The sequence below is a fragment of the Enhydra lutris genome, unplaced genomic scaffold (genome assembly GCF_002288905.1).
Source record: "Enhydra lutris kenyoni isolate GAN:26980312 unplaced genomic scaffold, ASM228890v2 scaffoldscaffold69, whole genome shotgun sequence".
Taxonomy (NCBI): Eukaryota; Metazoa; Chordata; class Mammalia; order Carnivora; family Mustelidae; genus Enhydra; species Enhydra lutris.
In genome coordinates, this window is record NW_019154153.1 from 4,915,770 (window position 1) to 4,943,190 (window position 27,421).

Sequence of the window (27,421 nt, forward strand, 5' to 3'; positions counted from 1 at the left end):
TGGTGATCTAGATCATTGCCATCTCAACAATATTGAGTATTCCAACCCATGAATGAGGTATATCTCCTGACTTATTTAGGTCTTAACATTTTTCAGTAATGTTTTCTAGTTTTCAATGTATAGATTTTGCACGTCATTTATGTAAGATTCATGCCCAAGTAGTCCATATTTCTGATATTATTGTAAATAGAACTGCATTTAAATTTCAATTTCTGATTGAATGTTGCCTGTATTTAGAGATACATTATTTTTTGTACATGTATCCTGTATTTGGCAACCTTACTAAACTCTCTTGTATGTTCTAGATTTTTGGACACTCCATCAGATTTTCTAAGTAGGCATTTTATATATAGATAAATATAGACTCACTTCTAGCATACAGATGCCTGTTATTTCTTTTCCATGCCTTCTTTTTCTTGCCTTATTGCACTGATTATCATCTCAAGTACAATGTCAAATAAAGAATGGGCATCATTTGTTCCTGATCTTAGTGAGAAAGTATTCACTCTTTCATTCTCAAGTTTGATATTAGATATAGGTATTTTGTAGATGCCCCTTCTGTCAGGGGTCCATACAACCTCGGGCTCATAGGAGAAAGACTCACAGGACTCAGAAATTGTTCTACTCACGGTTACAGTTTATTATAGTAAAAATATACACAATGAAATAAGCAAAGGGGAAAAAGCGCATAGAGTGACATCCAGAGGAAACCATGTATAAGCTTCCACACATTCCCTCCCAGTGGAGTCACACAGGAAACAATTCTCCTAGCAACCATATGTGACCAGTTCAAAGCAAGGGATGCTCACCTGAGCCTAGGTGTCCAGGGTTTTCACTAGGAGTTAGTCATATAAGTATATGACAGTCACCCTACATGACTGACCTCAGCTGCTGACATTCCAGACCTCCAGAGAGAAAGCAGGTGTTAACCATAAATCACACTGCCAGTGTAAATTATCTGGGGAAAGTGGTATAGTATAGCTCAAGATCTCAGGCATGCAGATACATTCATTAGACAAACTATTCTAAGAGCTTGGTTCTCTGGAGCTAGGGAAAGGACAGTCATTGAAAAAGGCCTTTTTTGAGAAGGTACATGATTTGAGTACCCTAGGTCTACTGAGTTTGCTATTTTCTGCATACCCCTAATCAGGTTGAGCAAGTTTCCTTTTATTCCTAAGTTGCTGAGAGTTTTTATCAGGGATACTGAATTTTGTCAAATGCTTTCCTGCATACATTGAAATGATCATAGGATTTTTCATTTTAGTTTGTTTATATGGTGAATTACATTGATTGCTCTTCAAATTTTAAACCAACATTGCATTTTTAGGATAAACATCATCTGGTAATTATGAATTAACCTTCTTATATGTTAGACTCAATTTGCTAAAATTTTGCTTAAAATGTGTGTATCTATGTAAAAATTTGCTTCATGTGTGTATCTATTTTATCTATGATAAAATATGTGTATCTATAGACGTGGTAACATCTATGATGTTACCAAACATCATCTGGTAATTATGAATTAACCTTCTTATATGTTAGACTCAATTTGCTAAAATTTTGCTTAAAATGTATGTATCTATGTGCCTGGGTGGTTCAGTGGGTTAAGCTTCTGCCTTCAGCTCAGGTCATGATCTCAGGGTCCTGGGACCAAGCCCTGCATTGGGCTCTCTGCTCAGTGGGGAGCATGCTTCCCCCTCTCTCCCTGCCTGCCTCTCTGCCTACTTGTGATCTCTGTCAAATAAATGAATAAAATCTTTAAAAAATATGTGTGTATCTATGTTCATTAGGAAAGGAATATTGGTCCATTGTTTCTTGTAATGTCTTTTGACTGGTTTTGGTAACAGGGTAATGATGGCTTCATAGTATGAGTTGTGAAGTATAAACTTCTCTTCAATTTTCTGAAAGCTTGTGCAGAACTAGTATTGTTTCTTCCTTAAATATTTGTTAGAATTTACAGGGAAATCATCTACACCTGGAGTTTTCTTTGTGGGTAACCCTTTTCCATGTACAAAAACTCTTCAATAGACTTGGGATTATTCGTGTTATTCCTTCTTGAGGGAACTTTGGTAGTCTGTGTCTTAGAATATACCCATTTCATCTAAGTGGTGTTACTGACTGACATTTTTTATAACATTCTCTTATTACCCTTTAATATCTGTAGTGATATTACTTCTCTCATTGTCAATATTGATTATTTGTATTCCTTTTCTCCTGATTTGTCTGGTTAGAGGTTTATCAATCCTATGGATGTTTAAAACAAAACAAAACAAAACAAAAAAAACAGGAAAGAAAGGAAAAGAAAAACAGCTTCTGCTTTCGTCAGTTTCTTGGTTTTCATTTCAGTGATTTCCACTTTAAATTTTATTTCCTTGCCCCTGCTTGAATTTAATTTGCTCCTCTTTTTCTAGTTTCTTAAGGAGGAAGCTATAATCACTAATTTGTGACATTTCACTTCCAATATAGGGATCAAAGTAGCCCTAAATTTCCCTCTAAGTACTGTTACAGCAGCATACCACAAATTTGATACATTGTCTTCACATTTTCTATCTCTTCGGCTAATGGGTTGATGTGGTACTTGCTTACCAAATGCTTGCAGTTTTTACAGGTCTTTCTTTTACTGAATTCTAATTTAATTCCATTTTGATCAGATAACATACTGTACGTGACTTGAATTCTTTTAAATGTACTAAGACTTGTTTTACAGCCTAGAATATGGTCTATCATGTAAAATGTCCCCCACGTAGTTGGGGAAAAAAGTGTATTCACCTGTTGTTAAGTGTAATGTTCTATAAATGTGAATTAGGTCAAGTTGGTTGATAGTATTGTTTGAGTCCTATGTATCCTTGCTCATGTGTACCTACTTATTCTAGCAATTATTTAGAGAGGAGTATTAAAATCTCCAACCATAATGGGATTTGTCCATTTCCCCTTACAGTTCCATTAGTTTTGCTTCATGTATTTTGAAGCTCTATTATAGTCATGTATATAAATGTTTAGGATTGTTACTGATTAACTGAACTTTTTATCATAGGAAATGACATTCTTTATCCCTGATAATATCATTATTTCTGAAATCTAATATACCACTTAAGCTTTCTCCTCTGGTGTCAGTGCCATAGCTCCCCTTCCATTTAGTTTTATCCTATTTGTATCTTCTATTCAAAGTGTGTTTCTTATAGACAACTTAGAATCAGGTCTTACTTTTTACTCTAATCTGGCAATCTGTGTTCCAACTGACATGTCTGCAGCATTTACTTTGGTATGATTATTGATATGGTTAGGTTTAAGTTTATCATCTCTTATTTGCTTTTGTTCCATCTGTTCTTTGTTACCCTTTTCAATCTTCTTTTAGATCAAATACTTTTAGGATTCCATTTTATCTCTGTTGGTGGATTAACTATAACTCTCTGTCTATATACACAATTTTCCTTGCCTTACTTCCCATTCATTCTAAAACTCACCCTAATTTACTTTTTCTAGCTTCTGACCCAATATCTTCCAACACCATCACAAACAAGCAAACAAATAAGAAACAGCACTTGCTAGGACTTCCAATGAGATTCCATGTTGCTAAATCCTATGCTCTTTTATCAGTCCTCATCTTACTTGACTGCTCAGTAACATTCCACAGTTTACCCTTTGTCCTATATTACTCTTTTCTTGATTTCCATGAAATGATACTCTCTAGATTGTCTTGGATTTTTGGCCACAAGTTCTTGATCTCCTTTGTACCTTAATGTCTATGCAGCCTGTAACTTTTCAGTTCTGTGGGCTCATTCCTGGCCCCTTTTCTTGTCTTTTTCAGATTCTTCGAAACATGGTCCTCAAGAATTATGATGTAAAGTTCACAGGCATTTTCGAGGGGAAATTAAAGAAATTTGTTCAGATATATCTTGAAAAGTTGAAATATAAGAGAAATGATTTTTATGAAAACTTTAATTTCCTTAAAGTTACCAACTCACTATGTCATTATGTTCAGTCTGTGTTGATCAGTTCATATCAGCTAGTGTTCGGCAAATATGGCAGTGTAAAACCAAGAAAACTTTCACATCATTTTCAAACAAAGCCTCAAATCAATTCGTTTGTTGATTATTAACTAAAGAGGCACTCCTCAGCTAAAACAGGTAAAGATCTAGATATCGCTGAGAAACTGTCAGTCCAAATTTAATGCCCAACTTAATTGTGAAAAAAAAAAAAGCTACTGACAAAATTTCTTTATTAAATGACTCAATTGGAAGTCACATACTATCAATGGCACGTTATGAGAAAATTATCACATGAGTGTGTCAGCATTTACTTTGTTTTAAAAGTTAACTACTTGTGGAGAAACAAATCAGTTTTTATAGCATATATACTCTGTAATGAGGCAGAAGTACTCAACAAATTTTTGTTCTGTGTATCAGTGAAAACTCACACCACAAGGGAAGCCAGTTTTCATTTAGATGATGATGCTTCTGTGAGCTGTGACATGGGCTGGAAAAGGGGCAACCCACTCAAAACTGACAGACCACAAGCTACACAAACAGCAAGAAAAGGTGTTTTAAACCCCTGTAACAATTACAAGTAAACAGTATGTCTCCTGATCATAACTGAGTGCTGAAGGAAATAATAAAAATTAAGTATCAGCAAATCTCAACAACTCAGTATGTGCTCTCAAATGTGTGGAAAGAAATGGCAGTGTTTGCAAAATCACCCGTCGTCTACTTGAGTGTCAAGGAAAAAAAGTGCTGACAAGAGTTTCCAAAAGGACAGATCGGATAAAAATATTTCTTTATGATGCTGATAACACTAATAGCCATTCTTGATTTCCAGAGGCCTGCTTAAGTATATAGCTAAAATATACTCAGCATCTGAAATAACCTAAAACTACTATTTCAAGGCCAAAATTCCCAATTTTTAATGAGGAGGAGAAAAGATAACCAGATTTTCCAGTCACGAAACTATGCTACAAATGGTTCGATTGCTAGGGTGTGATTCCTTCCCAGAATCTGATGGCTTTCTTCACTCATCAGAGAGTGAGACTTATTTTATTATTGCCGATATATAAAGAACCCATCCAAATGTTACAACAAAACATGAACAGATACTTTCCAGAGACTGAAGTAATCAAAGAATGACTAAGAATGCACTTGCTCCTATCTTCCAAATGTTCAGCCTGGTTGAAACATTTGCTCCTACAGTTACTTAATCTTTTAAGTGTGTCAATTTGGCAACTGATTGAACACTAGGAATAGCCTTCAGGGAGAAATCTTCTCATACTTTCTCAGTATGTGTTTGATCTTGGCATTCTAAAACATCTGACAGAGCCAGCAAACACCAGTTGCAAATCTTGACAATCTATAATTATAACATGGAATTTCCTAATTTAGTAGAAATACAGGGGGAAAAAAAAATCAGGGATGGCTGGGTGGCTCAGTGGGTTAAGCATCTGCCTTCAGCTCAGGTCATGATCCCAGGGTCTTGGGACTGAGCCCCACATCAGGCTCCTTGCTTAGTGGGGAACTTGCTTCTCCCTCTTCTTCTGCCTGCCGCTCCCCCTGCTTGTGCATGTGCGCGCTCGTTCTCTCTCTCTCTGTTAAATAAATAAATATGTAACCTTAAAAAAAAAAATTAGTGTCTGGATCCAACCTACAGCTCAAGCTATCTGTCAACAAGTTAAATACATACTTTGTATGAGGCTGCAAAAATATCTTTTTCAATAAATGAAAACATTAATTTTTTAAATACTACTTTCTTGTTTAAGATTGGTGATCTGCATGGGTGCTGAAAAGTTTGAGAAACACCATCCTAGGGGTCTCATATACTCCATGATTTTAAAAGCCATCCACACAGACTAAGGCCAAAACTGCCACTTCTAGCCCGGTCTCCAGACCCACATATCCAATTGCCTCATTGACTTTATTGCTTGAATGCTTCACAGGCACATTAAACCTATAGCAGGCCCAGAGCCAAATCTTGATCTCGGCCATATCTGCCCCTTTCCCAATCTCCCCATCTCAGTGAAAATACTTCATTCCTCCCAGCAGCCCATGCCAGAAACCTAGCACCCTTCATCCACAGTGCTGCCTGAACTCCTCCACCTCGGAGTCTCTCTCCCCGCCAACACCGATTTAGTCCAGATCACCTTCATGTTCCCCAGGGACCACACCGCAGCTCCCTAAGTGGTCTTAAAACAGCCTTTCCGACGGCCCTCTGTTTTAGCTTTCGATCGCTGCTGGAACAAATTACCACAAACTTAGAGGCTTAAAACACCACAAATGTATTATCTTACCCCTCTGTTGGAGTCTGACATGGAACTCACTAGGCTGTAAGGGGGAGTGTTTTGTTGGCCTTCCCAGGTTTTAAAAGCTACCCACATTTCTTGCCTTGTGGCCTCTCACCTAATCTCCAAAGCCAGCGCTGCTGACAATTCTTCCACAACAACATCTTTCTCTGACTCACTTCTTTCGTCCCCTTCTTCCGCTTTTAAAAATACTTGTGATTACACTGGACCCACCTAGAAAATCCGTAAGTAATCAATCTCCCAATCACAACATCAGCTGATTAGTGATCTTAATCCTCCTCTGCTATGTAACCTAACATAGTCACAGTTTCTGGGGCTTACAGTGTGGGTATCTTTGGGAGGCCATCACTCCGCACTTCCTAATACATAACTCATTTTCTGCGCAGCAGCCAGAATGGTCTTTTTTAAAAAACACAGATATGTTCCTTCCCCTTCCTATATAAAATCCTCCAATGGCTTCCCACACTTCTGAGGATGAAGTTCAAAATCCTAAACACGTGTGACACAGCCATGCTCCGCTAGTTCCTGCATACCTCCTGGCCTCCTCTCCTGGTTCCCTGGGTTCCAGCCACACGTGGCTTCTCTGCCTCAAACACCAAGCTCCTTTCTGCCTCAGGGTCTCTGCTCATGCTGTTTCTGCTGTCTAAATAGCCCTCCTTGACTCCCGTCCAACCTTTATCTGGCTAACTCTTGCTCAATTCTTCAGATCGCTCTAAAAGTGGCTTGAATTCAGAGAGCGGACACACCTGATATCCCCATCTAATATTAACTCCCCCTATTATACATTGTCATTGTTCTCTTTTTCTTTCAGAGGTTTTGCTGCAAGCGCAGTAAAATATTATTTGTGTAATTACTGGCTTAATGTCCGCCTCCCTGCACCAGACTGCAGCCCTTAAGGGCTGGGAGCTGGTCTGTTCCATTCACCACTGTAAACACTGAGGCTTAGAACTGACCAGCTTATGGTAAGTGCTCAATAAATAGACTGGTGCTATCAGGATCTCAAAAGCAGATCCAACTCTTAGAAGGTGAGTTGTATAAGCCACAGACCTCAATACTCTGCATATTTTAGACTAGTGGGTCATACTCAGCATTTTACTCACTCCATCCTTCAAACCTGTTATGAAAGTCTGCCTCCGGCCTGTATCACAAACTCTGAAACTCCAGAAACCATTAGACTCATTGCCTTGGCCTTGGGCTGCATCTGCATCCCTGGGGAGGCCACATCATTTCCCTACTGCTACTTGTACACTGCACCACTAGAAAAAAGTCCTAAAAACATGGGAGCTGGTGTCACAAAAAAGTCGTGATTTTCTGCTGCTCAAGCATCCTTCTTTTCCTCTGACTTCCTGTGTCTTTCCCCACAGGCCCTTCTCTACCACTTAAGTCCCCATATCCTAAGTCAGACTGGAGAGAGTACGTGCTCTGGAGCCCAAAAGTTCTAGATTTAAAACCCGGTTCTCTCCTTATTCGGAAAGGTCACCAAACTTTTACTTAGCATCCTCCTTGAAAAAGGGAGGATAATAATTTATTAATTCCTACCTTACACAGGTATCAGATAACCTCAGTGTGGGCATGCTTTGTTGAGCACCGCCTCAGCCACCAAACAGTGGCACATCACACTACTCACAAGCTGAACTCAATTCACTACTGGGATGATTAGAAAGAACGCCAAGACACAGGTATCAGGATATGAACCCATGACTATACGTGGATCTAAGAACACAGCTTCACAGACACTATGCCTGCTGTAGAACTTTCATTTCCAGGAACAAATTCTACCTCCACTCTCCCCCAAGCCTAAGGGATGCTGCCTGACTCAGAAGAGATAACACAGATCTTAGTTACCAACACCCAAAAGCCCTCCATCCTCATTCTCTGAAAATGCCCATACTGACATTTGAGATTCATCAGATATGCCCTTTTTCCATTTCGCTCCTTCATCCAAACTGTACTTGCCATTCTCTTTCACCTCTGGGGTCTGTGGTCATTTTGCTCCTTTGTCCTTCCCTAAGGACCACTTCTATAACTCCGACACCTAGTTCAAATGTAACTTAGGTTAGAAAACCTTCCTAGTCCCCCAAGATCCTCTGGTATCGCTTCCACTCCCCCAACTATGCTGCAAGGCCCCTGAGAGGCAGGCTCTGACTTGATCCATATTTGTAATGTCCCTCCCTAGTGTCTAGAATGTTTTATATGTGATAGATACTTAGTAAACACTTGTTGAGTGGGAAAAATGAATCAGTGATTGGTTTCTCTGGTAGTACAGTTTTGACATGCCAACTGTGAACTGTCAGACAACCAGGAGAGGTATCCATCAGCGGGCTCAGGAATAGGGTCAGGACTGGAAAGATACATATGGCAGACATATACACTACAGTAATACCTGAAGCCTTGGAGCTCACCAAAAAAAAAAAAAGTCTGAGAACAAACAAAGGTGAACAGTAGAATATTTCAGGGATAGAAATTAGTGCAATTAAGATTACGATTCAAAGGTAAATCATAAAAAGAAGAAATCCAAAGCAGTACAGTCCCGGGGCAGGGGGAGGGGGGCGGTCCTGAGGAACACTTCGAGTGCATTCATGTTGCAGAAAGAGGCTGGAGGCATGAAAGTCACTACAGATGTGTTGATTCAAAAGTTCTCGTTGACCTCCTAGCAAGTAAAGGTGTTAGGGGCAGAGGTGGGGCTGGAGGATAGAGATGTGAATAAGAATGACAAAAAGTGTAAGACTATTCTTTCAAGAAGCTTGACAGAAAAAGGAGAGGTAAGAATCATAGTGCCAAGTGAGTCTGGAAGCAGCTGTGAATATAAAAATCACAAAGACAAAGATGGCTCAGCAGGCAAAGCACTGCAGCAATACACACACATTATCACCCTGTCACCCAGCAACAGCAGGCAGTAAAACAGGACACAGGCACTCATGTAATTATGCTGCACACTCACCTGCATGATCCGGAGAAAACTGTTCTCCCCTCCCTCAGCTAACTCCTCAGATTCTTTTAATAAGATGAGTTCGCGTGTGGCAAGGAAGTATGGAAGAGTTCATCACGGGAAGTAAGGTCTTAATACTGTAATGCATGGCCTTGTAATCTTACAGATGTTCGTCACGTTTTCAGTTTCCTTCATCAGTGCGAGAAAAGGAAACTGAAACTCCCTCATACGTAATAGTTATTATTTACTCCAATCGCAGCAAAGAAGAATAAGATGATGACACAAGAGGGCAGAGAGAGGCAGGATAAAGGCACGGTACACACAGTCAAAGCAGTTATCACTGCTTTGATGACTTTCACACCCCTTTGATTCCTTTCTCCAGACTATGCCACTTTTCTAAGCTGGGGGACATTAGTCAAGGGCTACCTCCCCCAGGTGGGTGGCAAACTGCCAAGAGCTCATATCAGAACTGAGTGTGCCTGCTGCTTCTGTCAATCAGATCTGCCTTGGCAGGGACATTATGCTTTATTTACCTCAAGCTGCCTGGTCAGTGAAAAGCTTGAGTAGATATCACTGACCTCATGACTGTGTGGAAAGATAAAATAAAATTTTGTACTGAGACAAAATTTATAACTCCTTGGTTATCCTGTTTTAGGTTTTTCCCCCAAGGAAATGTTGCAAGCTCAGTGCTCATTTTCCACACTCAAACCATGTCATGGAGAGGTAATTCTGAGAATTACCATGGCCAGCATCAGTGTAACATTTTCTCAAAGCCACCTGTGAGAAGAATACAGTATCATACAGAAGGTATATTCGCAATAGGAGGTCTATCTGCAGCTCATGTGTAGTACATTAAGGCCATAGACGCTATCAAAATATACAGGGAGAAACTAGGCAGAAGTCCTCAATTAACTCGGTTCACAGTGGTCTTGCTTCACAAAGTAGAATTTATTAGTATCTCATTCAATGGTAAGAAATGGCAAATAGTAATTTCAATTGATGGGTAATGCAAAAGTCATCTGCATTTATCTTCAGGATACGTTGTAGTTTTGTTTTGTTTTTCATTCCTAGTATGTTTGGCTTACAGTAACATTAATTCTAATTCCATGAGCACAGCTGGACAAACTGTCCAGATGCCGCTTCTATTAAAAGCGAAAAGTTCCAGATTACTAGATTACTAACAGATTACTAGAGAGAAACACACACAGAATGTTGACTGTATTTTAAAAACTAAACTGCCCTTTTTGACGGAATTAATATGCTCATAGGAAGGTAACCAGTATCAGTAAGAAAACACAGTCGCATTAAGACATAGCAGGGTGGGGGGCGCCTGGGTGGCTCAGTGGGTTAAAGCCTCTGCCTTCTGCTCAGGTCATGATCCCAGGGTCCTGGGATTGAGCCCGGTGTTGGGCTCTCTGCTCTGCGGGGAGCCTGCTTCCCCCTCTCTCTCTGCCTGCCTCTCTGCCTACTTGTGATCTCTGTCTGTCAAATAAATAAATAAAATCTTTAAAAAAAAAAAAAGACACAGTAGGGTAGCACAATAGGGTTGAAAGAAGAATGTGGGATTATATGTGGAAGGTTCGTCTATTAACAAAGGTCAGTGTGCTCTAGTGAAATCTAGCAAAATCATTAGGGTGATGTCAGAAGAAACAGCATTCCTCACAAAGAAATGAGATAATGCTATATAACAAACCAAATTTATAAGACATTCACTAATGTCTTTATAATCCTACCAACATACAAATGATCCAACAGTGATTGCTAATGTCTATGTGATGGAGGAGGGATAATGAACAGCAGGAGAAAAGGACTCCCTCTAGCACTAATCCAGTCACTTTTGCTAACTCAACGAATATTTACTGAGTGCCTATGAAATGCCAAAATAAGGTACCAAAATAAACAAAATGGACAAAAATCCCTGCCCACAGGGAGCTTACAATATAGTGAAGAATTTCAAACATGCGACTTTGAGCAAGACATACTTAGGCGACTAAAAAATTTGTTATGGAGAAACCAAGACGAAAGGGAGTGTTAATAAAAATTGAGGACACACTGGCCAGATGCGCGCTCGCACACACATGGACGCGTACAATGATAGAAAATGAAGACTGTTGACAGACAGCGAAAGTAAATACCAAAGCAGAGAGCACATTCTCATTAATTCCGCACTATTTCTGCTAAAATCAAATACCAGCGATTACTTTCCTGTGATGCGGCCTGATATCGCAGGGTTACATGTATGAACCAAAAAGAAAAAAAAGATCTTAGAGGAGGACCAGTTACAGGAAGGACTGGGACGCGACCACAATGTGCAAGCAACGAGCGCAGACCAAGAGACCAGTTTCCACTGGGTAAAAACTTAAAAATATAACAGAATGAACTTATCAACACTCCAACTCATCTGGAAACAGAGTCCAGAAATGGGAAAAACAAAACAAAACAAAACAAAACACAAGTACTGATTACAGCCAAAGCGTACTGCGAGCATGAAAACCGGGTTGTACGTGAATCTGGGCAGTGACCTCGGCACACGGGGTAGCTTCACACATTCAGCCCGACCGTTTCGCTGAAACGGGATTCCGCCGTTTCCCAAGTCAGCTCCTAAGGTGTACACCGGCCATGTTACTAGGCGATTTCAACTCTAACAAGAGATGAATGGAATACTCTGGGCAAACGGATTCCACTCTTGCGACAGCTGCACACTGAAGGAACGTATAAAAACAAAGCAGACGAAAATACACGCAGACGCAATGCCAACAGGGGAGTCAAACAAGGAGGAGCGAGACAAGACTCGCAGTTGAAAAGTTCCAGGTCATCTGTTCCGTCCACTGGAAAAAAAAAAAATCTAAGAACTTCACCCTCTACAGGCTTAGAACATACACTCGGTCCCCCCAACTTTGAAACGACCGCCCCCCAAGAAGGGAAAAGGGGCAGGGATGGCTCCTCTTAGGCCCACTCGAGACACGGGGGGCGAATCGCCTCGCTTTAGGTGGATGGGACTGGCAGGTACACCTGGGGCACGGGCAGAGGAACCGGTCCCCAGCCCCGGAACTTCGATGAGGAAGCAAAACACAAAGTTTAAAAAAGACGGTGAACGGGGGCGGGGGGCCGAGGCGTAGAAACCACAGCAAGTCAAATCAATAACTGTAACAGAAAGCGATAATGCGTTGGAGAACCCACCGAGCCATCTCCACCGCTCAAAAGCCAGAGACTACAGAAGCCGCAAGGGCCAGGATCTTCGGGGCCCCGGAACTCAACACCCAGCACGAAGCGGGTGAGGGGGAGCAGTTCCCGGGAACCCCCTCCCGCCCCTCTCTCCTCAACCCCGCCCATTGGGTCCGCCCCGTCCCGCCCGGCTACTCACCGGATTCGCTTCCCACATAACGGTGGCGAAATCGAGCGGAGAGAGCCTGGGGGAAGGGGCTAGCCGCGGGGCCGGGGTGCTGGGTTTTTTCCGAGGGTCCCCGGGAGCGTAGGGATGGAGAGGCAACCTTTATGTAGGCCTTCCTTCTACCCCGCCCTGTCACAAGCCAGCGTCTTCGGACCACCGACCCTCCCGACTTCCGCCCGAAGCTGGCCAACCAGCGCTGGCCCCGCCCCGCCCCGGAAGCTCGTCCCGCCCCCGCCGCTCCCTTCCGGGCTGGTGGGCGGGCCCTAGTGGGCGGGGCTTGTGGGTATCTTGATGGCAAGGGAGTTTAAAGGGCTTCTCCTCCGCTCTACCCTTCCAGTGCTCAGTCCCCACCGCAACGTACCCGGCGACTGGTCCTCAAGCGGCGGCTGGTTGTATTTCATCCGGTGTTTATTAATCACTGTATAGTGAGTGTAGCGGCCAAGAGTCAGGCCTGGGAATTAATTCCAGCGGGGCCAATGGCTTTTGGGACAAACTTGACTATTTTCCAATTTCCTCATCTTCAGAAAGGAGGGAATAATAGCATCTACCTAAGGGTGTACTGAGATCATTTAAAATACCAACCACAGTATTTAGCATGCAGTAAGGGCGCAATAAGCGACAGTTATTTCCCAGACACCGTGGTAGGCTCTGGAACCCTAGATCCATACACAGTCCAGGCCCACACGGAGCTTAGAGTTCAGGGGGAAAACAAAAAACTAAAACTCGGTAATTTGATAAATAAAGAAGTGCAGTATGGTTTGTAGGTAGTATGGAAAGTACAGGGTTCAATGAGAGCATGCTTACCTAGGCTAGGGTGTCTGCTTTCCCGCCGCCCCCCTACAGAGTCTAAGCTAAGACCTCAAGGGTGTGCTATTGAATTTACCTGGATAAAGAGCTCTAAGAAATGGGGAGACTCTTCCAGGGGGAAAAAAAAAAAAAGAATCTACCCAGGCAAAAGGAAAAAGAAACACTTTGTCATATATCCTTCTGGGCTTTTCCATAGCTCCACACATTTAAAAAAAAAAATGTTAAAGAAAACCTACAGATTTAAAATATGATTCTTGGGGCACCTGGGTGGCTCAGATTGTTAAGTGTCTGCCTTTTGCTGGGGTCATGATCCCAGGGTGGTGGGATTGAGCCCTGCATAGGGCTCTCTGCCTGCTTGGTGGGGGACCTGCTTCTCCGTCTCCTACTGCTCCCCCTGCTGTGCTCTCTCACTCTCTCTGTCAAATAAATAAATAAAATATTTAAAAAACAAAAACAACGTGACTCTTTTACTTACTATCCTGTGGATAGCCTTTACTCCAATATATGTAAATCTATTTCATCATTTTGAAGTACACTCATCACAGTCCAAGGTTTGTATGTATAGCTTGCACACACACTTGAAATAATCCATTGTGACAGACATTTAAGTGGTTTTCAAGATTTTACTACTCAAGAAAGTGCAGCAAAAAACTTTATTGTATAGACGTTTCTGTGCATTTGTCCATTTACCTCATCGGAATTAGTTCTTTAATTCCAATTAGGAATTGGAAGCGTCTGGGTGGCTCAGTTGGGTAAACTTCTGGCTCTTGATTTCAGTGCAGGTCATGGTCTCAGCGTCCTGAGATCAAGCCCCACCTCCCCCTCTTGCTCATGCACAAACTCGCATTCTCTCTCTGTCTTAATGAATAAATAAATAAATAGGAATCATTTAATAGGAGATTATAGAAATCTCAAATTTTGATATATTTTGCCAAACTATATACTCAAGAAAAATGTGTAAACTTGAAATCTCTAATTTTTTCTTGTAAATGGATTGAGAGGTTTCTTCACCCTTTTTTTCCCACTTTACTTTTTGCAAATGGTTAACCAGTTGCCCAGTATCACTTATCGAATAATCTGTTCTTTCCCAACTACTCTGAAGTGGCACCATTAATCACAAACTAAACGTATGTGTGTGTGTATATCTGTTTCTGAACACTCTGGTCTCTTCTATCAGCTATCTGCTTATTTCTGTGCTATGTCACACTTACTTTTAAAATTTTTTTATTATGTTCAGTTAGCCATCATATAGAACATTATTAGTTTTTTATGTAGTGTTCAACGATTAATTAGTTGCATGTCACACCCAGTGCACATCACCACATGTGCCCTCCTCAATACCCATCACCCGGCTACCCAGTCCCCTACACTCCTCCCCTTTGAAACCCTTAGTTTGTTTCCCCGGAGTCTATAGTTTCTCATGGTTTGTGATATGTCACACTTCTATCATTGTAGCTTCGTAATATACTTGCTATTTCATAAAGCAACTTCTCTCCTAATTCTCTTCTTCCAAATTTTCAAATTCAGGAGTCTGTCCATTCGGGAATACATCTCTTCATGTATTTAGGTATTTTAAATTTCAAAGACATAAAAATCTCTTTGCAAAGATTTGCACAATTTTTGTGAAGTTTGTTCTTAGAGATTTTATGGTTTTTTTTGCTATTATTGCAAATGAGATATTTTTCATTACTGTAAATTAGGAAAACTTCGTTTTTATTTATTATTTATTTATCTTGTATCTTAACACACTGAAAATGTCTTATTAGTTCTAATGATTTGCCAGCTGATCTCTCTGAATTTCTATGTCAACAATCATATTGCCTATAATGCAGTTTTCTCTCTTTCTGTTGGATTGGCCAAAACCTCAGAAAACTTTTGAAAAATATAGGACAAGATCATGGGCATTCAGTCTATAATGTAGCAAGACAAGCATTTGCCCCTAGTTGATTCTTGATTTCCTTTAAATACGTTATTATTTCGGGGTGACTGGCTGGCTCAGTTGGTGGAGCATGTGACTTTTGATCTCAGGGTTGTGGGTTTGAGCCCCACATTGGGTATATGTTACTTAAAAATAAAATCTTAAAAAAATACACTGTCATCTTTTCTATTACTAATTTACCATGCAATTTTAATTAGGAAAGGAGGTTAAATTTTATTAACTGTCTCTTAAGGTCTATTACCATATTCACTTTTTACTCTGACTTATTAATATAATGAACTATAGTAGATTTCTAATGTCCAATCCACCCTTACATTCTTGAAATAAACTCAGCTTTATCATCTATTCATTATTCTTTGAATACACTGCCAGATTCAATTTGTTAATCTTTTATTTAGGATTAAATAAAATTTGTCCATGGTTACTAGGGATTTTTTTGTGTCTGCGTTTAACAAATTTTGTTAAGTGAATAGCAGCAGGTTAAGTTATTTAGTTCTTCTTCAAAGATGGGGATTTTTACAAAGCAAGTTTAACCGGAAAGATTAGGACCAAGTCCTCAAATTTTCAGGGGGTTGGGACTACCCATCATTTTCTTGAAGTCTTGGGGTTGCCTGGGCTGGTGGTCAGAGAATGGAATGGAGAAAACACAACGGGTTTGAATATACATCAGCTCTTAAAATATAAACTGCTATATCTCAAGGTAATGTGAAGGGAACATATTTCATAAACTGAAAATAGCTGCGCAAATTTTAGTATTAACTTTTTCCTTATCATGCCTGAGTTATGACCACTGAGAGAGCAAGAGTGGGAAGGAACCTTGATGATCATTTAGTCCTGGGGTCGTAAACTCATATCTAAAGCACACACAAGAGTATTGAAATTGTTTTGGTAAGTGACTGCCATCTTCAAAACTGGGAAATTTCACATGAAATACTGTGGCTCTTCAGCTCCCCTTAGTCACAGTATTTTCACCTATGCCAACAACTGGCCAAAGTCTCGTTGACCCCTTCCCACTAGGAATGGCCTCTCAGGGTTGCCTCAGTGGCCAAGCCAGTATCTCTCATCCTTAAATTGTCTCCTGGGGCCCTCTGTGTATTTGGAATTGTACTGATAATCCACTTCTTATTTTGCTGAGGAAACCCCTTGGATCTGGGACTTTATAAAATATCCTCATAGAAAACAACTGGACTGTACTCTCCAATACCTCTCTCAAGGGTGGGCTCAATCACTCACAGCGGGCTCAGCCTCTCATAGTCTTTCAACAGATGACTCTCTGCCTGAAATTTTCCCTGTCACACCAAGTCCAGCATTGGGAATGCTCCCTTCTGCATCACAGCTCTGGGCACAGAGCCACGGCAGTAGAAACTATGCACACTGACCACGGTCACCGGTTTTCTCAGGAAGACCAAACAAACGGAAGACAATTTACTTTATCTCTTGTGTTTTCTCTGTGTGTTCTGGGTGGAGCTGTCTAGAGCCAGGCTAACCCCAGCCCAAGGATTCTGAGCGATTGCAGTCCCCCTTCCACCTGGTTGAGTTTATTAGCTCTTTGAATGCCAGGAGAGGACGGAGGAAATGCCTGAGGGGAAAGGAGGGAGGAGAAGAAAAGGAGCAGTGGAGACCTATCACTGGAAAGCACGAAAATAATCAGAAAACCAGTAGCTGAGCGGCCAAGCAAATTTGTGCAAACCAGATCAATCTTACCTACACACAATAGGAAGAGAAAGGAAAATCGAGCAGGTGGTGAGAGGCAAGATATGGCATCGCTTATCGTTTTAATGTAATTTTCTCTAGCTGTTTTTATTATTAAAAGCCACATTTAGGGCCAGAAATAGGGGAGTCCTAGAAATGCATATGGAAGGCAAGCTTGGATTTGACAGAAAGGAGGAGCCAGGAGACCGGAAGAAGGCGCAAAAGGAGAGCCGAGGGGCCACAAGAGGGTACAGGGAGTGAAGGAGAAAAAAGCTGCATTTGTGCCCATCGGCCTTGAATATAAAGACCCAGCCTCGGTCTGAAAAAGAGCCAACAATGAGGCAGCCCCAGAATCAGCCCTGCTGTTGAAGTCTGACGCGTTAACAACCCCAGCAGGAATTAAGAGGTAAAATAAGCAGATGAAACATTTGCTGAAGCCGAGATAAGCATTCCTGGGAAGGAATTTTTCAAAAAATCAAAATGAATCCTGTAAATCTTCCTAATTAGGAAACACGACCAGAAATTAAATTCAACCGAAAAAAAAAAAAAAATGAAGTGCTAAAGAACTCACCCACTAAATGGCCAGGCTCTATTGAAAATACCACTGATTATTAGTTTTAGCTGCTCAGGGAAATTATCTAAGACACAATGATGGGCATCAACATGCAGCTCACAGCAGCAGTCAAAAGCAGCAGCTGAGGCGTGTGGCCGTCCTAATTAGAGGATGGAGAGTCTGAAAAGGCTCTGGAGCTGTGACATTCCTGGCTGGGGCTTTCCTTCCAGGAATGCCGCATTAGGGGTTTGGTCATCGCATTGTAAAGAAGGACTTAATAGGACTGATCCGGAAAGGGGCAACAGAAATGACTTAGAAAACGAGTGTGAGAAGCTTTGACGTTAAAAGCAGAAAGCAGGAAAACACCTCCATAAGAAATAATTTTTAAAAAATCAGGAGAGAGGGAGGCAAGGAAAAGCCTTCGGTGGTGGAAAGAACGAGCCGGAGGGTGTCCTGCCTGCATGAGGTCATTCCAGGCATGTGGGGCTGACGCCTGTTCCTAATGAGCAGGGAGGTCAAGAAATTACAACAGATTATCTAATATGAATTGCTCTTCAATTCTTCATTCAACAAATATTTACCAACCTCCCTCCACGTCCCAGGCACTGTCTCTAGCCTTTTAAGATACGTCAGTGAGCAAAATAGAGAAAAATCCCTGCCCATGTGGAATTTACATGTCGGGGGAGTGGGGAGATAGGGACAGGCAGGGCTCAGCCTGGGGCTGTGGGGAAACCCATAATGTAATGTAATTAGTAAGTACATTATATGGTATGGTATAGGGTGATGAGAACCACAGAAAAAAGGAACCTAGATCAAGGTAAGGGATATCGAGGGTCATCAGAATGATCCTCCTTGAGCAAGTAACATTTGAGGACAAGTCTGGAAGAGGGAAGGGAGTAAGTGTGAGAGAGGATATCTGGGCAAAGAGCATTCCATACAGAGGGAACAGGGTGCAAGTTTCCTAAGGAGTGTGTGTGTGAGTGTGTGTGGGTGAGTGGGGAGCAGAGAAGACGTGCGGATTGAACAGGGCCTGGTATAAAAATCAGCAAATACTTACATGGCGCAAAGTATGTGTCTGACATTGTTATAAGCTCTTTATGTATATTAACAAATAGAATGCTCGCAACAAACTATAAAGTAGGTTACCCCTTTTTATATGTAAGGGAACTGAGGCTCAGAGAGATCAGTTACCTTGGCCCAAGACCAAACATTCAAACCTAGGTAGGTGCCTGGATTTAGGGCCTGCACCTCTTATTCCACTACTCTATGCCATTTCTCAGTGTGGTTTCAACCCATCTACCTCTGATACCAGTCCCAATTACCTAATCGCAGTTGGAATTCAAGTACTCTCCCAGGATACCTTTACGTTCTTCTTTATAAAAAAAAAAAGAAAGAAAGAAAAGAAAGCAGCATAGTTCCTTCCTTGATCTCCTATATCCCTTTCCCTGACCCCTTGCTCCCTTCCCCCACCAACTCAAGGACTGTTCTTTTCTGCAAGTTCACCACAAAGTCCATGGCTTTTGCCCAGCAAATCAGGTCTCTGGATAGAGCTTTGGATCAGTGTGGGAGGGGGAGTTGGGGAGCTTAAGAGGGGTGTTTCTGTAAATTAATAATGCCCTACAGATCCCTAGGAGGCAGGACAGCATGTACACTGCATTTAAAAACGAGATATTGTCTTTCCTTCCACTTTAAAAGGCACTGTGTGGGGCAGGTATGTTTGTAACATACTGACCACTAGCTGTTCTCAGGCTTTCTCTCAAGATACAGCGACTTTATACTAAGAACCATTGAATTATGCACTTTATTTTTTTAAGATTTTATTTACTTATTTGAGAGAGCATGAGAGAGAGAGGGCAAGCAGAGAGACAGGGAGAAGCAGAGAGAGAAGGCTCCCCAGAGTAAGGCTCGATCCCAGGACTCCAGGATCATGACCCAAGCCAAAAGCAGAAGCTTAACAGACTGCGCCACCCAGGCGCCCTGAATTATGCACTTTAAATGGAGGCATTGTATGGTATATGAACTAGGTCTCAAAAAAGCTGTTAAAACATTCATTATTTAAAAATATAGGATCTCGGCTTTCACATACTTTGTGAGCCCTCCTCTGTCTCCCTTCACATAGCTTCAGGGTCCCAGAACCACACTCGGAAAGATGTCCACCATTCCTAAACCCCAAGCACTCAACCCAAAGTTAAACTTAGTTTGATTCCAAGGTTTATGCCATTATGCTGAGGAATAAAGGGCTCTTTCCAATTACACCTTCAGTATCAGTTTTCCTTATTAGAAAAAGTAATTTTAACATGTGTATGTTGAAACAGACATATATTATGGAGTAGAAGGCAAAATGCGCATACGTGAGAAGACAATATTCACACACTGTTTGAAGCAGTTTCTTGCTTGTGGCTGACTGTTTCCAGCTGAGATGGGGAGGCACATGCATGCGCCCCCCCACCACCCCATTATGGGAGAGAAGATCAAAATGCCATGTTCAAGTCCAGAACAGTCACGAGACTCGGGCTAATCCAAACTCTGGTCCTAAAGAGTTGGGTGATACTAAACAAGTCAAATCCCATTTGGGGGCTTCAATTTCACATCTAAAACATGAGATAATTGGACCAGGTGATCTCCAGTGTTGCTGCCAGATCTCACAGTCCATGAATGGTGTCATAGTGAGACAAATCAGATGCTGGGCTAAGGGATGTCAGCACCATGATGCCCAGACACACAGGAAGCAAAAGGTCAACTCTCTGCCTTTGGGGGACTTTTCATTTACTGGAGAAAACTAAAAAGAGAGCCAGATATGAGACTTGACAAATATATAAAGTAAATGCACAAACCATCCAAAGAATGCAAGAGACAGGAAGCAACTGAGAATGACGATCGGCTCTCGGGTCCAGATCGGCTTGCTTTGAATCACCTGTGCCACTGAAGAAACAAGAAGGCTCTCACTCTGCCCAACCATGGGCCCTCTGGGACAGGTAACCCTGGCGCAAAGGCACTCCTTGTAGATCTTGTGGATGACCTCACCTCTCCAAGAAGGAGAAACTTGCAGAGTAGAAAAGGAATCTTAGCAAACATGTAATCCAAATCCCTCCATCAGTATTTAGCATTTGGGATGATGCTTGTCTTATGCTTATATTTTTAATTGATAGAATATTCTAACAGGGGCGCCTGGGTGACTCAATGGGTTAAAGCCTCTGCCTTCGGCTCAGGTCATCATACCAGGGTCCCGGGATCGAGCTCCGCATCGGGCTCTCTGCTCAGCAGGGAGCCTGCTCCCCCCCACCATCTCTCTGCCTACCTCTCTGCCTCCTTGTGATCTTTGTCTGTCAAATAAATAAATAAAATCTTAAAAAAAAAAAAAAAAAGAATATTCCTAACATTACCCACAGTCCTGGATGATCACTAAACTGGAGCAGGAGTGCATATAACATCCTCTTCTTCAAAGTCTGGTGAGCTAAACATGGAATGGTTTTAAGACAAGGCTTATTATTGCCGTAGAGCTGAACAAAATTTTCCTGACAACCACTTTTGGAAAATCACTGCCCTCAAGGACATTACGTTCTTCCTCTCTATTGTAGGATGCTTGTGCATTGTTGTATCTCATGCTTTCATTTCAGATCTGTTCCCACTCTCTGAAGCTATTCTGAGCATTTCCATAGGTTTCCAGTCATATGCCTTTGCATGTCTTCACCTGCCATTAGTTCTTTTAAAAAAAAGTAGGGGGGAACCTAAAAGGAAATAGAAAAGAAAAATCACCAAGGTCTCTACCATTCAGTTCCCTCATTTTTATTTGCCCATGGAGGCTTTCTTTCAACTGGGGCCCTCCTGGATGAATGCTTACTCTGCAAATAGACTAAAAATCAGTATCTCTGGGTAGGATCTTGGGGAAGAGCTTCCTGGATAATGCAGGAATATTAAATATTTGGTTCCTGGATATTTCTTCCAATCCAAATATTCCGAGGTGCAGAAAGGAATGGTGGTCCCTCATAGATTGTCTGAAACTGGGTTTTTGCTCCCTGGCTGAAAATGTGCTCACTTCACCATCTCATCACTAGATGGCGCCGGTACACAGGCAAGGAGGGCTCTGATTTAAAAAAAAAAAAAAAAAAAAAAAAAAAAAGCGGGCACAAACTTTCTAATAAGCCAGAGAATTCCTTTGTTTCTGGGTGGGCAAGATCAGCTTTTGTCAAGCACATTTCAGAATAGCTGTCTGGAGTAGCAATAATCTAATTGTACTGCTTTACCCTAAATCAACCAAATGGTCAAGACTGAATGAAAGCAGTATAATGTGTACTTAGGAGTAAAGGCATTTATACAGAACTATAGATCTCTTAACTACATAGTGTCAAAAGAGGTAGGTGGTCAGGAGGCTTAACTGCGCACTATAATCAAAAGTGAGAGGTTTTTGATTCTTGTTCTGATATGGATGGGGTTTTGCCAGTTAAACAATGCTGATATAAATTCAGGTAGCTACAAATTAAATTAGGAATTAAAGTAGAAACTCTCCTATTTCCCAACAAACTATCATTTTAACATATTTGCACCTGTTTCAGCATTAGTTGGTGGATCATTTGATAAACTATTCACCATTTGAATTATAACCACTAACCAAGTTCCGATAAGATAATATCTAAGTTGAGTCTTAGAATTTTAGATTTGGAAAGGAGCTCCTATGGCCTCTGTCTTCCTCCCAGCTCCCACACTAATCTCTTCCACACTGACAAGGACTTGTTCTGTCTGTTTAAACTCTTAAAGTAATACCAAACTGACCACTCGGAGAAGTGGCCTGTTATATTTCCAGAGAATTCCAATAGAGAGTCCTTTAGGTTGAGCCCAAGGGTGGCTCTTTATAACTTCTACCCACAGGTCTCCATTCTTCCTTTTACAGGAATGCAGAATAAACTACCTTTTTTCTATAACTTCTTTTAAAATATGTAATGGTTTAGGCCTTCTAAGCCTAAAATAATACCCATTTCTTCAACCATTTTTTTATATGACATGGTTTCTGGATCGATTTTCATTGTCTTTTTCTGATTTATCTTACTTAACATGTGTTCTGATCACATAGCCAACAGAACTGTCAGCTGCCTTGATTCAAACACTGTGTTTCTATGAAGGGGACCCACATTTGGTGAACTCTCTTTCCACTGTTTTCTTTTTAAAGCCTGTGTCCAGCTCCCAGGTCACTCACATGTTTGTGGTGGGTCAGACCAGCCCAATCCTTGTCTATGAAACTCATTTTTTAAAAATATAATTCAGGGTACCTGGGTGCCTCAGTTGTTAAGGCTCTGCCTTTGGCTCGGGTCATGATCCCAGCCAGGGTCCTGGGATGGAGCCCTGCATCAAGTTCCCTGCTCAGCCAGAAGTCTGCTTCTCCTTTTCCCATTAAAAAAAATATACACACACACACACGTGTGTGTATAAAATATAATATATAATTTATATATGCTATAGTTAATATAAAATATATATTTATATAATATAAATATATAAAATATATACTTATATATAAATATATAAAATATATATATAAATAAAATTCAGGGGTTCAGCTCTGTGATATAGCATAGATTTCGACTCATGGCTATAGTCTGTCAAAATTACACAGATTCATTTAATTCAGACTCTGGGGCCAGGCATACCAGGATTCAAAATTTTGTTCATGAACTGTGTCATCTGAGGCTAATGACTCGAATCTCTTAAAACATCAGTTTTTTCATCTCTGAAATGGAGATATAATATTACCATCTGCCTCAGAGCGTGGTGCACTTTAAATGTAATAATTTTGTGGAATTCTATTTCACACAACTCATGGAACATAGCACACGTTCCGTGCTTGCTGTTATAATTCATGTTATCCTCTCTTCCTTCACATAAGCTCTCCCTCCTTGTTCGTGTCGTATGAAAATCTGATAGGCATCTCCTCTAAGACACAGACAAAAATCCTGTCAGGGACGTGTAAAAGAGAGACCTCCAGGCTCGCCGCCGTGGCTCCCCGGAGGGCTGACGTATGCACTAATCAGCAGTCTTTAGGTATAATTCTTACACCAGCCGTGGTTGTACCCATTGGCTATCGGCCAGGTCATGTCTTATCCGCAAGGTGATGATGATAGATTTTGTCAAAAGCCATGCTGAAAGCAAGTATGGTTTTGATGCCTCTTCTTTCTACCAGTCTAATATCCCTATCAAAAAAGGAATAAATGAAGACATGTTTTGTTTTCTGAGATTTCGGGTTGGCTCTGAGTGATCTCTGCTTTTCTAAAGACTTACAAAGAGTCTACTTAATAATCTGTTCAGTTGATGGGTTAAAGTGGTGAAATTGTGGGTTATTTCCCCCTTCGTTTCTATTATTATAATAATGTTTGTGGAGTAAATAGCTTTTTAAAATTCTGTTCTAGAATTCTGCCAGGGATAATTGTCAAGCTGACTGGCTTATAGTTTTTATAATATGCCCCCTTCCCCCTTTTTGAGAATCAGGACAACTTTGTTCTTCTCTTGTCTGTTAACAGTTCTCCTATTCTCCATGCTCTTTCAAAGATTATTGTTCTTTGAGCAACCTGGGATGCGATTTGTCGAAGTCTGGAGATTTGAATTTATTAGGGGGGGTGAAAAGAACACCACACTAGTTTCTAGCTCTGGCTTTGCCCTTCACTAGCTGAGTGAGCGTGGGCAGGTTTTGATTTTATTTCAGCTGAAATGTCCCCATCTGTGAAATAAGGCATTTGGACCAGATGAAGTGGAAGGGCCCTTCAAGGTCTGATCGTCTCTGTTCTATGTCGCAAATCATCGGACATTTTCTTACTAACTTTTCTCCTTTATCTTGGCTTTCAGTTTCCTCTCAGTAAAATGTGTTCTACTCTGTCCCCTGCTTTTAGTTTTAGTTTTTGTTTTTGTTTTTAATTTCAAAACTATATTTTGGTTCAGAATCCAAATTCTTGACTGTGGTGCTCAGAGACCACCGTGTCTGGCTCCAGCATTTCATTCCAGCTCTGTCTCTTCTTCCTCCCAAGTGCAAGCCTTCTCTCCATTCAGATGGACTCTGTCACTCTTCCACGTGCCCCCGCCATTCCCTAAGGTGAAATGTGATCCCTGGCCACCTCTCCATCAGCTTCCAATCCCCACCCCTTTAAAGCCCAGGATAGTTACCAATTCTCCTGGGAAGTGTTTCCTACCCATCCCTAGGCGCACGCAGTGCTTTCCTCTCTTGAAATCTCTGATGCATTCAGTGCGGATCCTCTGACACTTAACTGTGATCATCCCTGGGGCATTTGGTGTAGGTGTGTTGTTGGATTGTATTGTTACGGATCTGCTTGTATGGCCCACTCCCTCCTGCCCTCTTCCCCTCTCCCTGTTGAACGCTACCCAGAGGATACTCCAAAGAGTTTGGTAGGATGTTGAACGCATTCCAAGCCATTATCAGTTGTCCCAAATTAGAATTAGAATGTTTAGGTAAGCATCTAATACACAGACATTTCTTTTTGATCTTAAGAGTCACAGAAAGGTGAGCTCAGGTAGTCTCATATTATAACACATTTCATTTTAAGACAAGAAAAGAACTTTAGGATAATTTGATAAGGAAGCCCAAATGAGCTCACTTTCCTCCCTGTGCTACCACAGGTAAAGGATTCGAGAAAAGTTGTCTAATGGACAAGTAACTGGTTCAGGACCAAATCTGCCCCAGGGATGCCCATCCTATTCTAACCGAACCTTTCCTCTATTAGCCAAGAGCCTAAAGCTTTTGGGTGGAGGTCAGGTGTACATGTCATCAGACAAATGGCATAGCTACCTTTCTGAACAGTGGAGAAACTACTTTTGTGTGTCCTCCATAATTTCAGATGGGCGTCCCAGCAAACGTGGATTGTGTAATTATGTCAGCACGTGGAAAGGGAGGATTGGCTTCTCCCCTTAACATTTGTGAAATCCTCTTTGTAGTAAATTATAAGTTGTCATGAATAATCTTAACAGAACATTCAGAATCACACACCACGGTCACAGAAGTACAGTTGACCTTTGAACAACTTGAGAGTTAGGGGTGCCAAACTCTTGCACAAGAAAAAAAATCCAAGTATAACTTTTGGCTCCCCCAAACCTCAGCTACTCATCATCTGCTGTTGACTGGATGCCTTACTGATAACACAATTGATTTACACGTATTTTCTATGTTATATGTATTACATGCATGTCTTCTTACAATAAGGGAAGTAAGAGAAAAAAAATATTAAGAAAACCACAAGAAAGAGAATACAGGAATGTATTCTAAAAAGTCTACCCGTATCTGGAACTATGCAGTTCAAACCCATATTGTTCCAGGGTCAACTGTGCTATAGTTTTGGGGAAAGACTTGTGATGAGATTGTGACATAGGGAAGATAAAGTCTTTCCAGGACACCTGCGTGGCTCAGTGGGTTAAGCGTCTGCCTTCGGCTCAGGTCATGTTCTCAGGGTCCTGGGATCGAGCCCTGCATCAGCCTCCTTGCTCAGCTAGGAGTCTGCTTCTCCCTCTGCCTGGCACTCTCCCTGCTTGTGCTTGCTCTCTCTCTGTCTGACAAATTAATACATAAAATCTTTTTGAAAAAGAAAGTCCTTCCAAAAATGAGCTGCTTACAAAGCATGTCAGAAACAGAGCTGAGAAAAGAAGTCATTCCTTTGCTCAACACACACTGAGCATCTACTCTGTACCAGACCCTGTTGGGGACATTGGTGTTAGGGACGAGGAGATAGAGGAAAGACATCTAGATCTTGCTCATGAGAGCTTCACAGTCTTGGGGGAGAGACCACTAAAGAAACAGATAAGGACTGTGTGATATGAGAAGCACTGTGACAGTGATTTGTGAGTTTCCTGGGGCCGGGAGCCTGACCAGAATGTAAAAGGAAGCAAACATCTTTGTTCCTGCAGACCATACCCCATGCGGCACTCACAGACCCCCACAACCTCCCCACACACCTGAGAGGATGCTCACTCACAAGCAGTCACAACCTCTGCCTTAGAGATAATCTTCCAACGGGGGGGGGGGGGGGGGAAGAGATCGGCAAGTAGGGGCTGACCCATGTCCTATTATAGTGAGGGCTGCATACTAACCAGTCAGTCCAAGGCTTAGAAAGCAGTGTTTGTACAGCTCACTCATTGCCCAGCTTGGGGGTGATAAGCACAAATTTCCCAGGCAAATATAAGTAAAGCCGATGCTTAGATAGTTTGTAATAAATGGGAGTGTTTATAACTGTTAAACATAATGATAACGCTGGAAATCTTTACAGGAAAGGAAAGGAAAAGTGTGTGAAGAAACAGCCCAGCCACATGCATTGCTGGATGCATCATCAGGCGTGGGAACATAAACTCCTGCTCCCCAGGAACAGTCATCCAGAAATTACACCACCTAAGCCACATCTCCTCCTTCCCTTAAAGGGCACTGTCAAGAGCACTTGTCACTTCAAATAAAGGAAAGTAAGTACTTTCCCTGGCAAATCCCATCCCTGTGAAACCAACCTTATCTCTCACATGCTTGAACCCCTGACCCCATCCCCCCAGCCTTCACCAGGTTGCAAATTCCAAGCCAGCCCATGGCCTGGACCATGGTTTCCCCACATTATCTCCTCCCTTCCAGCTTGGTCTCTGTAACTTGGGCAGGGCTCCTTCCCCACCCCCTCCCAACCTCCTGCTCCCCACTGTACCTCCCCAGAGAGGAAGGTGAGATCACTTCCTCTTTTCACCTGAGAAAACCAAGGCCCAGGGAGTCTCATCACATGTCTAAGGTCACACTTCTAGAAGGGCCCTCCCCCACACCCTCCCGGGGCTCCCATACCAACCGTGTACAGAAGTGTGACCTG

General features: G+C 41.7%; 1 protein-coding gene across 2 annotated transcripts in view; it reads right to left on the reverse strand.

Moving 5' to 3' along the window:
* Positions 1–12,724, reverse strand: part of LOC111159678 (poly(ADP-ribose) polymerase family member 11) — a 43,440-nt gene extending 30,716 nt beyond the window's left edge. Inside the window, exon 1 of one of the 2 annotated variants that reach the window (XM_022522251.1) lies at positions 12,580–12,724. Coding sequence is in view for 1 of the 2 variants with exons in the window: in XM_022522250.1 (XP_022377958.1) it covers positions 12,396–12,548 (153 nt within the window). In the remaining variant the exon portion in view is untranslated. Of the gene's footprint in view, positions 1–12,395; positions 12,549–12,579 lie in introns of those variants that run through there. The other variant, XM_022522250.1, reaches the window with a different exon arrangement.
* Between the last annotated feature and the right edge of the window lie 14,697 nt (positions 12,725–27,421).